Source organism: Peromyscus eremicus, chromosome 1, assembly GCF_949786415.1.
Source record: "Peromyscus eremicus chromosome 1, PerEre_H2_v1, whole genome shotgun sequence".
Classification (NCBI taxonomy): domain Eukaryota; kingdom Metazoa; phylum Chordata; class Mammalia; order Rodentia; family Cricetidae; genus Peromyscus; species Peromyscus eremicus.
The window spans coordinates 131272305-131285658 of record NC_081416.1 but is presented as its reverse complement, the minus strand read 5'-3'; the positions used below and the strand labels follow the sequence as shown (position 1 = coordinate 131285658).

At 46.2% G+C, this 13354-nt stretch overlaps 1 protein-coding gene across 1 annotated transcript in view; it reads left to right on the top strand.

The window, feature by feature from the left end:
- Positions 1-13354, top strand: part of Cers3 (ceramide synthase 3) — a 100886-nt gene that overhangs the window by 61715 nt on the left and 25817 nt on the right. The window contains exon 10 of the mRNA XM_059253322.1: positions 10028-10181. Coding sequence (XP_059109305.1) covers positions 10028-10181 — 154 coding nt within the window. The remainder of the gene's footprint in view (positions 1-10027; positions 10182-13354) is intronic.

The following is a 13354-nucleotide window of genomic DNA, read 5'->3' as shown; positions in this document are numbered from 1 at the left end:
TAGAGGTGCTGTGGGGGCATCTGTGTTCTTCTGCAGCACATTCTGTGGTACAGTGGGGCAGAGGAAAGCTACTGGAGGTGTGCCACCTCCGGCTCACCTGGAAGCTTGAGAAGATGGGCAGGAGCCCATACATTACCACCCATCTTTCCCTCTCTTGGATCTTTCCATCATCTCCCCAAAGCAGCTTTGCTTTCCCCTGACTTGACTCCTCTAGTCTTTCTGCAGCTGCATGCTCATCTCCATCCCTCCTGCTGTGTCTGAGGGTCCAGTGTAGATCATTCTCAGTATAGGAAGAGTAATCGTCATCTCCGTTTTGAGATGGTAACCTGCTAGAGGAAAAGGTAAAGAGTGTGACTCAAGTGAGCCTTTCTCCTTGGAGTCTGACCAAAGAGGTGCTGAGGGAGACTGAAGCGAGGCAGAGCAGACCAGGGGCAGAAGTGAGGAGCAGGAAGAAGCAGCCTGCTTCCGGCGGCTCCAAACAGCCTTCGTGCCTGGATCGAGGAAAAAGTCAGTGGCTGAGGGCCCTTCTGGTTCTCTAGTTCAGGAACCTTTCCAGCTGGCCTTGGAGGAGAGAGCCCAGCAGCTGCACCAATCAGCAAAGAGAATGGCTGACAGGGAAGCCTGCAAATGCAGCAGGATGGGCAGGAGGGACTGGCCCGATGCGGGAGGAACCGGTGTGTACTGACTGGCCCGATGTGGGAGGAACAGGTGTGTACTGACTGGCCCGATGCGGGAGGAACCGGTGTGTACTGACTGGCCCGATGCGGGAGGAACCGGTGTGTACTGACAACCGAGGATGTCAGTTTGTCTGAAAATCGTTTTCAGACATGTCTGAATCTAATAATTAGACTCACCTCATTTAGGCCTTTAATCAGACTTCTTGTTGGTCCCAAATACTGTTTCTTTAGTCAGAATCCAAGTTGGCCTTGTCAGATTTGCTTTTATTTCATTGCCTGGAAACTCCATTGGTTTGTGTTTTTATCAAAACTATTTGAAGATCACAGACTAGTGTTTCTCACATTGTATTTCCAACCACTGTGTTCACATAGTGACATTTAAAATTACATGCATTCTTTGGAGATTTCATACATGTATACCATGTATCTTGATCATTTCCTCCCCTCAAACACCTCTCCAACTCTTCCCGGGATAGCGTTTCCTTGTATCATCTCCTCCCAGCTTCATGTCCTTCTTTTACTGGGATTGATTGATATATTATCTATGTTCCCTGACTCCTGATAGTCCTCTCCATAAGTCACAGGAGCGGTTATCAATGTCCTCTGGACTGGCTGATCTGCAAGGAGGACACTCTGATGTGCAAACCCTGACTGTCCTTCCAGCCTAAGTTCACAGGTGACAACATGGCTGCTGCTCTTTCCTTCAGCTTGCCACTGTAGGTGTGGAGAGCACAGGAAGTGGGAGATGTGGCCAAGCGTAGCAGAGATCTTTGTAACCCCCCCCACACACACACACTTCATTCACATTTTTATAAACTATTAGTAGTGACCTGTGTCTCTCCTATGTCCCTAAAAGAAAAAAAAAATTACCCATTTCAAGCCATCAACAAGGATGCTACATCCTTATCCCAGAAGCTGCTGTCCGTGTGGTCACCTTTCTTCCTCACTACTCGTCACTGGATTTCAGATCTCAACTTTTAATGATCCAGCCATCACTAGTTTAGGGGGAAATGGTACCCTGGGTTTGAAACCCACGTGTGAAAGGAAGTGTTATGGGCATTGGGACCATGTAACAACTTGGAATGGATAGTGGAGAAGGAGATTTAAAAAGAAAAACAGAACTAGAAGCATGAAAGTGCTGTTAGTTGGTGTTCTTATCAGTGAGAAATGAGGACGAGGCCACAATGGATCCTTTCATCAGAACGCTGGGGCCTGGCTCTTCCAAAGGCTGAGCAAGGCTTCTGTGGTGCTGGGGTCAGCTGCATGCCCTGGTGCTGCCACAGAGCAAAGGGGCTGTGTAGTAGAGCAAGGCTCTGTCGGGGCCCAGGCTACTCCCTTGAGCCACCGCTGCAGATGGGACTCTGGGAGCCAGACTTTGGAGGGTTGTACCTGTGGAGGGGTGAGAGTTTGGCTAGCTGTGTTCACTGCCCCCTTCAGCAGGGTGCCCTGTGGGAGCTCCTGACCCGACGAGCCCCCTGTTGCCTTCTATTACTGCCTTCTTAAGGACAGTGACAATGATCACTCTTTAGAACATAGCATCTTAGGGGCCAGCCTATTCACAATTAGTCCAGATCCCTTTATTCATTTACTCGCTTAGAAAGCATCTGGAGTATGTAACAGGGCAGCCTGTATTTACCCCTTACCAGTTGGCAGTTTCACACACACACACACACACACACACACACACACTTTTGAACAATCTGAAAGTTCTAAATATCAACTTAATAATTTTTTTTGTCCTAAATCCTTCAATACATTTCTTAGGAGCAAGGGCAGTCTTACAGAATCACAATGTAGTAATTAATTGCAGAAAATGTATCACCCCACTTCCATGTTCCAATTTTAACAACCCTATATTGTTTTTATTGCTCCCCCACCACAACATGGAGCCAGGCCATGTGCTGTGTGCAGAAGACATTCACCCAGAACAGTTTTTTTGTTTTGTTTTTTTCCCAGCTCTTTGATTCTTATGTGATTGTTGCAGCATTTAGACCCTGTACTTACAGTATATGATGAGGGGGCCAACACTAGGGCTGGGGAAATATTCAGTGGGTAAAATGTGGCCATGCAAGTGCAAGGACCAGTTTGGACCATCCAGTGCCCGAAAACAGTGAGAATGAAAAGCCAGGCATGTGGAGCTGCCTGTAATCTAATCGGGAGAGGCAGAGGCTCCTGTGGCAGGCTGGGGTCAGTGAGATATGCTGCCTCCATAAATAGAGAAGAGTGATTGAGGAAGACACCCGGCATCAACCTCAGACTCCACACACATGCAAACATGCACACATGTGTATGCACAGCACGCGCGCGCGCGCACACACACACACACACACACACACACACACACACACACACACACATTTAAAGGAAGAGAACTACAACAAGAAACAGCTAAGAAGGGCCTTTATAATACAGAGTGGAAATCTTTGCTCTTTCCAGGCAGAACTGGGGTTGAATGTAGAGGTGGATGCCAGGCACACTCTCTCCCACTGAGCTATAACCCACTGCCCAGTACACACTTTTCCAGTACAGTTACTGACCCGGATGGTGAAGGGTTTGTCTTCACTGAGTATCTATTACGTTGTCTTCATCTACACCATTACCTGGGAACCCAGGACATGCCAAGCATGCCAAGCCTTGCTTCATCTCCAGAACCAGCCACTGGTGTTATAAGTACACAAAATTCTCAACCCTCAATTAGCAAGAAAAACACTACAACCAAAACACCTGACACCTACAGTCCAAAATTCTCACTTGGAGAATAGAACTTGTGGGCGATGTTGGCAAAACCAGCTGCTATTTACAGCAAAATTGTGACTTGTTCAAACGGTGTTAACTCTGTTGGTTAAAAGAGTGAGGAGTGGAAGCAGAACCAGATACAGAGAGGCTGAGCCTGGGGACTTAGATCCACAGCAGCAGCTCTTCAGTTTGGAAAGAGTAAAGTTCTGTGGTTCTAGGATCTCCATAGCCTGACAGTACCCTGGCACACCCCCCCCCCCCCATTTAAAGAAAAATTCCACTCAGCTGGTATAAAGTAGGGACATGGTAAAATGGGAAGCAGGCAAACAGCATATATGTCTGCGTTCATAGATTGTCGGGGAGGACCAGTGCCACGGTGGCACAAAGTGAGATTGGACCATCCTTTGGTGAGGTCCTGAAAAATGGCAGACCAGTATCACAATGGTCCCTCCCTCCATGCCCTCTGCCTTCCCACAGAGAATGTTCCCAAGGCACCTCCCTCTCCGCCCTCCCGGCCCGGTCTCCGCTCTAAAGTGCCTCCTTCCAGAGTCCAGCCAGTTCTGCAGCTCGGAGGTGGGGCCGCTCTAATTGTGTTCCTGTCGGGCCTCGTGTAGGAGAGGAAGCCCTCCCCCACCCCCAAGCAGCTGAAGTCAGAAAGGCAGCGAGGGCGAGGGCGAGGGCGAGGGCGAGGGCGAGGGCGAGAGGGCGAGGGCGAGAGGGCGAGGGCGAGAGGGCGAGGGCGAGAGGGCGAGGGCGAGAGGGCGAGGGCGAGAGGGCGAGGGCGAGAGGGCGAGGGCGAGAGGGCGAGGGCGAGAGGGCGAGGGCGAGAGGGCGAGGGCGAGAGGGCGAGGGCGAGAGGGCGAGGGCGAGAGGGCGAGGGCGCGAGGGCGAGGGCGCGAGGGCGAGGGCGCGAGGGCGAGGGCGCGAGGGCGAGGGCGCGAGGGCGCGAGGGCGAGGGCGCGAGGGCGAGGGCGCGAGGGCGAGGGCGCGAGGGCGAGGGCGCGAGGGCGAGGGCGCGAGGGCGAGGGGGCGAGGGCGAGGGGGCGAGGGCGAGGGGGCGAGGGCGAGGGGGCGAGGGCGAGGGGGCGAGGGCGAGGGCGAGGGCGAGGGCGAGGGCGAGGGCGAGGGCTTTAATTGCCATGTTTTGAGGGCTTACTGTGTGCTGAGCCCTTCCCGAGGCACCAAGGGCAGCACTGTAACTCCAAGAGGAGGGGGACATGGAGTTATCATTTTATAGACGAACTGGAGCCCATCCGGTGAAGGCACTCCCTGAAATCTATGATCTCTGACCTGCCTCTCGTAGGCTCCAGAGCCCCGCCTTTGGCGCCCCCTCTCTGCCCACTGCTCAGCTCCCAGAGTGTACGCAGGTCAACAGAGGCTTCTTATTTTCCAGGAGTTCTGCAGGTTTGCTAGGCTGGCTGTGGGTCTCCCCAGAGCTCCCAAACCTCAGGGGTGCGGTCACCCCATGACTAGGGAACTAGGGCAAATGGCATCATGCCATGGATCCAGCTGGGAAAGCTGTGCCAGGTGCCTCAATCCTTATTTAAAATCAACTTTCCCCGTCGATCTTAAAAGGAAGGCCACACCCTTAATTTATCCTGCTGTGAAATTCTACCAGAACATCTCCACCCACCTCTAGCCCCTCTCTCCCTTAAAGCAGTTTTAAGCTACAGAGCTCTCACTATGGAGGAAACTGCCATTGAGGCTCTTTCAACCCCCAGAATTTCCCCTCGTGTTGCCCTAGGGGTTTCTGTACATGCAGTGAAAGATTCCTCCACCGGAATCCTGTCTTCTGCCTTCATGTTCCAAAAGGAGAAGCAGGTCAGTCTCGCGTTAGTGAGGATCCTCTCCCGGGCCCCACACCCTGCTCTCTCCTTACATGAATCACAGTGAGCATTTTATATGTTTGCTAGTTCACATTATCTGGTAAACTGCGAAAAGAACGTTTTTCTAGTGTCTTCCTTTGTCAGTTTTGACACTAACAGATTTCTGCTAGAAGTCTGGGTAAGGGGCAAGGACCTGGAGAAAGGAGAACACAGATGACCACAGATGCTGCTGTGGCTTTGGGAATCTGCCTGCTGGGGAGACACACCCATGGGGCAGCTGTCACCGAAAAGCAGGCTGAAGTCAGCCCAGATGCTAGTCCCAAGGACCCAGGGAAAAGTTATAAATTCAGGGGCACCCAGAATAGCGTGGAGACTCTTACTCTGGAGAGGTGAACAGACACAGAAATATAAAAATGTCGTGATGTGGGCTGGGTGTTACTCTGGCGGAGTCTTGCCTAGCATGCCCCGGGCCATGGGTCCAATCCTCAGCGCTGGAGGGAAAAAAGAGGGCATGGCAACTTGTAAGTTGCCCACAGCCAGTAAATACCCTCACACCCCTGGGGAGGGAGAGCCACTGCATTTAACTGTATAATTCATCGTTTTATACAATGAGGACAAGCTAATACATTTCTTAAAGGAAAATAGATACTATGTACAAACAGTTCACAAAAGAACAAATGAAAATAATAACATGTAAATATTGTGGCCTCATCTAAGGTAAGATGTCATTATAAACAGGCAATGCTCTTTTCCATGGAGACTGACAAAACATGGCATTGCTTGGGATCCGAGGAAGTGGTGCCGTCACACTGGGCACAAGAACAAAGTTGTGTGGTTGCACACAGCTGGGTGATATATTACCACACAAAATGAATGTGGTGTCTGACTCTGGTCTAAGATCTTAGCTTCTCTAAAAGGAGAATCCAACAGTGTTAATCACATGTGTCTCACGTAATTCCTGCCATGTTCTTTATAATATAATGAAGATTTGGGAAGAATTTAACTGTCTTATCTGAGAAGAGTTGTAGTGTGTTTGTGAAATGGGTCTTGTGCAGCTGTTACGTAGAATGATATGTGGCTGACAATGGCAAACTGTACCTTAGGGTTAACTCTAGCTCACACTCTGGTTTGTTCATAAAGTTTTATGGTCATTCACGGAGCCATATTCATTAATTTATATGCAAGGTGCCATATAGTTGCTCTTTTCTTACAATGGCAGGATTAAGTAGTTGCAGCAGAGACCGGATGACCAGTGGCCTGAAGTATTTATTATCTTTCCCTTTTCTGTTATTATTACTACTTTTATTTTTTGAGATTAATATAATTACGTCATTTCCCTCTTCCCTTTCTTCCCTCCAAACTCTCCCATATTCTCTTTCAAATTCATTATCTCTCTTTTTCATTAATTATTGTTACATATGTATACGTATTATTAGATACATGTATATTCCTCAATACATAAATACAACCTGCTCAGTCATCAGAATGTTGTATGTACATATTTTCAGTCCTGACCATTTGGTATTAGATAACCAGTTGGTGTGCTCTTCCCTGGGGAAGGCTGTCTCTCCAGCTGTCGGCATATCTTAGTTGCCTGGAGTTCTTTGTGTGGGGTTGAGGCCTTATGGTCTTTCTCTGTCCACATTAGCCTGTCTGTTGTTGTCCTTGTTCAGGTCGTGTCTAGGCAGTCACGTTTTTGAGACTTTATGGTTGTAGCTGCTGACATTCCTAGAAGACACATTCTCACAGCAAGCTCCCTGATCCTCTGGCTCTCACAATCTTTCTACCCCCTTTCTTCAGTGGTCCTGGATTCCTGAGGGAGTTGTCTTGTAGATGTGTCCACTGGGACTGGGTGAACATGACTCTGCATTTTGATTGGTTGTGGTTCTCTGTAATGGTCTCAGTCTGTTGCAAAGATCAGGTTTCCTTGATAGAGGTTAAGAACTCTACTTATCTGTGGGTATAAGGACAGATTTTAGACTGTAGTTAGGGATAGTACTGGTTTAGTGAAGTGGGATCTCCTTTACTATCTGTGACATCAATAGCCCTGGAGAGAACAGACAAGTTTGCTTGCTCCTAATACATAGCCACATTCATTGATATGAAAATTTCTCTGAGACATGGAGTAGGAAAAATCAGGGTCCCAAATCACATGTGTAGTATTATCCCTGATGTATAAAATCATGTGGGTGGACGATAATATGTTAAAATCTGTAAATTGTGAGACTTTGGGATGTTTTTTAAACCTCTTCACATTTTATGTGTTTTCTGAATCCTAAATGGACAATAAAGTTATATTTTTGAGTTAAAAAGCAAACTTGAGAGATGTCTGCACAAAAGAATGGGTAAATTATACAGTGAGTTTTTGAGCAGGCAGAACTTGAGCTGGTAACTCACAGAAGAGGAGGCAGCTGCTAAGCAGACACAGAGTTCCTTCAAAGACCTGCAAAAGAATGCCTGGTTAAATTGTGTTGAGTTTTATATTAGGAAACCTTAAACCCACCAAATACTGGTGGCGGGGGCTCAAATAAACTAGTCATAAATTTCTGATGGCCTTATAATTTGTAATTTTAGAAAATAATGTGGCAACGTTGTGGTACTTTCCAATCTGATCCTTGGACTTCCGCACCTTTGAGGTGCACTCTGAAAGGAGCATCTCTCTGTTATGAACATACACTTCTAAGATCCTCCATGTGAAAAAGACTAGATACACTGAGCTTTTTGAACAGCATGAAGGAATTTTGGCATAAATGGATTGAATGGTGTCTTAGTAATTATTCTATTGCTGTAAAGAGACACCAGGACCAGGGAAACTCTTATAAAAGAAAGCATTTAATTGGGGGCTTGCTTACAGTTTCAGAGGGTTAGTCCATGATCATGGCAGGGAGCATGGTGACGTGCAGACAGACATGGTGCTGGAGAAGCTAAGAGTTCTGCATCCTGATCCATAGGCAGAGAGAGAGACACTGGGCCTGGTATGGGCTTTTAAAAAACCTCAAAGCCAGTGACATACTTCCTCCCACAAGGCCACACATACTTCAAGAAGGCCACACCTACTAATCCTTCTCAAATAGTGTCACTCCCTGGTGAATAAGCACTCAAACATGAGCCTCTGGGGCCATTCTTACCAAGCCACCACAGTGTAAAACCTGCCAAGGACTGTATTTAACGTGGGGACATACGTCTCTAGAAGATAATATGCAGAGCTGAGGTAGATGTGAGCAACGGCCACTCCAGAGAATATGTTAGTCTCTTTTATTCATAATGGCCAAACACAGAAAGTAACTCTAGTGCTCCTCAGTAAGTGAACAAATAAAGTGTGATGTGTCCCTGGAGACACTGAGTGACACAAAGGAATGCTACTGATTCCCAGGGGGACTTCATAGTTGCACTTTTTTGACAGGAATGTCAACTCCCCAACAATGACATGGAAACTTATTATTAATTATGAACGCTCAGCCTATAGCTTAGGCTTGTTCCTAACTAGCTCTTATAACTTAAATTAACCCATATTTTTTTTATTAATCTACATTCTACCATGTGGCTTTTACTTCTATCCTATTTTGTCTGTCCGACTAGTTCTGTGTCTGGCAGTCTTCTCTTGGCATCTCCATCCTTCTTCTTCCCAGAATCCTCTTTGCCTGGAAATCCTGCCTAGTTATCAGCCATTTAGCTTTTTATTAAAACAATAACAGTGACACATCTTCACAGTATACAAAAAGATTATTCCACAACAGGACTTGGTTGAGTCACAAAAGCAGTGGGCAAGAAAGAGACAACAGTCTCCCAAACACACTCTGGGGAGCAGAGAAGTGGTTGTACTGGTTAAGGGTGGAGAGGGTAACCACAGGGGAATAGATCACAGCATTCCTAGGCACTGTGGCCTGTTTTATGGCCTGTAGCTCACTAAACTCTATGCCAAACCCCAGCAAATGTGGCTGTATGCTAATTTCAAAATTAAATTAAATAACTATGAGGAAGAAAAGGAAGATGAGGCACTAAAATTACAGTATCACTTAAGAGGGTGATACTGTGACAATTTTTTGTCCTTTTTCTTGTTTTCCCAATGTAAATGAGCAAATTATTTTTTATAAGTAAATGTATATTTATAACCCAACCTTTCTAAGTACTCTAAAATCACAGTGGTATGAGGTCTGCTGAAAGAGCATTCAGCCTTTTATCCTGGAGTAGTAGCTGAAGGTCCTATGCATCTTGATACATTGTGTTCAGGAGTCTGGGTACGCAGCAGATACAGCAGGCAGCTCACTTCAGGAAATGGAAGCAGTCATGAAGTATGTGTTTGCCGAAGGGGTACTGAGGACTGAATCCGGCCTTGTGTATGCTAGGTACTTGCTCTCACTGAAGTACATCCCAGACTTCTCAAGTCACCGCTGACACCAAGTAAATGACCCATGTCACAAGGTGCCACATGTAAACATGCTTTCAAAGTTGCGTCCATGACATCTCTCTTCCTAGACGGTAAAGAGGGTCCATGGAAGCTTCTCTATTTATGAAGAGGAAACTGAGGCACAGGAGCTCTCAGGCGAGCAGTGCCATGAAGCATCATTTGGTTTTGTTTTTCTTTATGGAGACAGGCTCCACTTTTTGATGGTCTGCCAAGTGTGAATAAATGGTAATATTGACCCTTTTTTTTTTTCTACAAAGAATTTTATGGACACTGTTTGAAATTACGTACTGGTGTATGTTTGGGAAGAAAAAATGTGCTGACTTGTTGAAAATTCACCAGTGATTTGACCATAGTGAGATTTCCCACCTGTTTTTTCACAGGATTCTGTACTGCACCCTGATCATGCCTCTGCACTACCTCGAACCATTCTTCTCGTACATCTTCCTCAACCTCCAGCTCATGGTCCTGCAGGGCCTTCACCTGTACTGGGGCTACTTTATCATGAAGATGCTCAACAGATGTATATTCACGAAGGTGAGTGCTCTCCAGTCCGAGCTGTTTCCAAGGTGATGTCTCCATGGCCACAGGAAAAGCGAGGTGCAGACAGTGGAGCACTGCGTCCATCCATCATGTTGTTTGCCTTATTGTTGACTGGGAATAGCAGCTAGGCCCTCTGCAGGTTACGTTCCGTGGCTAGGCCATGTTGCTGGCACACTTGGAACGAATGTCAGTGAGTTATTTATTTGTATTGGTTGTTTGAGGTGCTGGGGATCAAACCTAGGGTGTCACACGTGCTAGGGTAGTGCTCCACCAGTGAACTGTTGTCTGGGTTTTATGCTAAAGATGTTCTCTACAGCATAGTCAGATTTTTCATGAGTGGGTCTTTGCTGTGGGGGCTTGGGGTGTAGTCGGCAATGGAGTGTGCTCCAGCTCTGAAGAGGAAGGAAGAACTTTATTAGAGGGTATGGTAGTTGGAATTTTTTAAACTGTTTATGTATGGGTGTTTTGTCTGCATGTATGCCTGCATGCCATAATAGGGCATCAGAGCATCAGATCCTATTACAGATGGTTGTGAACCACCATATAGTTCTGAAATTGAACCCAGGTCCTCTGGAAGAGCAGTCAGTGCTCTTAACCGCTGAACCATCTTTCCAGCCCTGGTAGTTGGAAAATTTTTAATCCAAAAGTATGGCTGCTACTTTGAGAAACCCTTGAGTCAGAATTTGTTTTTTTGAGATGTGTGTGTGTGTGTGTGCGCATATGAATGTGTGTTATATGTATGTGTGAATGTGTATATATGTAGCTGTACATGTGTATGTGTGTTATATGTATGTGTTATATGTATGTGTGCATGTGTGTATGCAGCTGTACATGTGTATGTGTGTTATATGTGTGTGTATGCAGCTGCACATGTATGTGTGTGTTATATGTATGTGTGCATGTGTGTGTATGCAGCTGTACATGTGTATGTGTGTGTTATATGTGTGTGTATGCCGCTGCACATGTGTATATGAAAGGAGAGATATGGAGACCAGAGGTCAATGTCAGGTGTCTTCCTCAATCACTCTCCACCTTATTTTTTTTTTTTTTTTTTGAGACAGGGTCTCTCACTGACTGGGAGCTCATTGATTTGGCTATACTGTTTGGCCAATAAGCTCCGGACTCTGCCTCCTCAGTGCTGAGATTTCACATGTGCTCCCTAATTGTGTGGCTTTTACGTGGGTGCTGGGGCTCTGAACTCAGGTTCTCATGAGCCATCTCCTCACCCCAGGGTGAGGAACACATCAGAGCCCCACGTTTCTCTGCTGAACGTCCAGTTTGCATGGGATGCTTTTTCCATGAGCTTGCTTCCGCTTTTGGAGTATTGCCCATCATTTGGCTGTCGTTTGTTTCTGAAAACAGCTTTACTAAATACAGCAACACATTGCTTAACTGCAGATCATATTCATGGATGCATTGCTAGATGATTAAGTCATTGTGTGAACTCACACAGAACTAGTTGGTATTGGCAACTACATACTTAGGCTATATGGTGTAGCCTACAGCTCCTAGGGTCAAAATGAACACAACATCATGAGGCTAATTGAAACAGAAGATAAAAATGATGAGAGGTGCTAAACATTGAAATGTATGAGACTGGGTTAAAGTAACACAGCTGCACCATTACAGTATACTTCTATATAAATATGCAAAGGTCTCACTGTATGATGATGGTGAAGGCTATGCAGTAAATACATAAGCAAGTAACATTCATTTATCATCATCATAATTGTGTCTGCTGTAATTTTATGCACCCAGCAGCACAGTAGATGTACTGACACCAGCGTTACTCCACATATGCAAGTAACACATTATACTTAGGTATCAGGACACCTGCTGCTCCCACTGGCTGACAATCAGCACTTGTCAGTTCACTGTGGTCTTACAGGACTAGCAGGATATGTGTGGTTGGAAATGACCAAAAGGTGGTTATGTAATACATGACTATAATACAAATTCCTAATGCCTTTTAGATTTTTGAGAATTTACATTTATTTTGTATTTGGTCTGGACTTTAAGTTCAGAAACAGTAAGGACAGGACTTGAGAAATACACAAGGTGCAATCACAGACTTAGGGAAGTAATCCACTCCCTAGCAACAATTACAGTGTATGAAATGGAGTGTGCTACACAGTGGTTACAGGGACTTGTTATGGAGGCAAAAGCCATTGACTCTGAGGACCAGGGCAGACTACTGAGTGATGGGATTTGAGCTGGACATTGAAGGCCAAGTAAAGAAAGTTGGACCTCTTTCTGTGACTAGAGGAACTTTGTTAAGCATCTTGCAGGGTGATAGATGGAGCTGGTCCCCCCTGGGGTGCCACCACCTGTGTGTAACAGCCTTGTCTCACCAATGAAGAGTTAAATTAACTCTTCATTAACTCTTCATTAACAAGTAGCTGCATTCTAATTGGATAAATTCATTTTTCACAAAATCTGATTTATTCATTTTTCTGCTTTATTAAATTTATCTGAAAGACCACTAAAGAGTGAACAAATGAAATTGTCATTGCAGTCACTGGCCTCTGAGTTCTCAACTATCTCTTAGCCTCTGGATCTAGAGATTTGAGCCACATCTGGATTAATATTTTTTAAAACCAAACTCTGAGAAGTTTGGGGCTCTTTTTCAGGGGGCAGGGTCTCATTATGTAGCTCTGGCTGGCCTACAACTCACTATGTAGAGCAGGTTGACTTCAAACTTACAGAGATCCTCCTGGCTCTGCCTCCCCAGAGCTGGGATTAAAAGTGCACACGTCACCACTCCAGGCTGCCTGAAAACTGACTTTCCTCCAAAGCTGGAATGCCGAGAAATGAATTTTTACTAGTGCTCTAGATCAGGGTTGGAGCTCACAGGAATTCTCGGCGTTTTCCTGTGAAAATGGTGGCTGTGCGTGACAGACAGTTAAAGAGCAGAGGTGGGTTCCAGGCTGGACAGTCACACAACCGGTGCACGCAGCAGTTGGCATTGAAAGGGGCACTTCTGCGAACCTTCCTGGACCTCCAGTCCTTGTAGAGAAACTGTCCTCACATTAACTGGTGAGTGACACTATTCCAGGTCTGGCAGGAAGCCAGGGAGGCCACACCCAGAGGCCAGTGGAAACCCTTGTTTGGTTTCATTGTGACTTTCACAATTCTGATGCCTAATGGGTCACACCAGGCCAGATTAG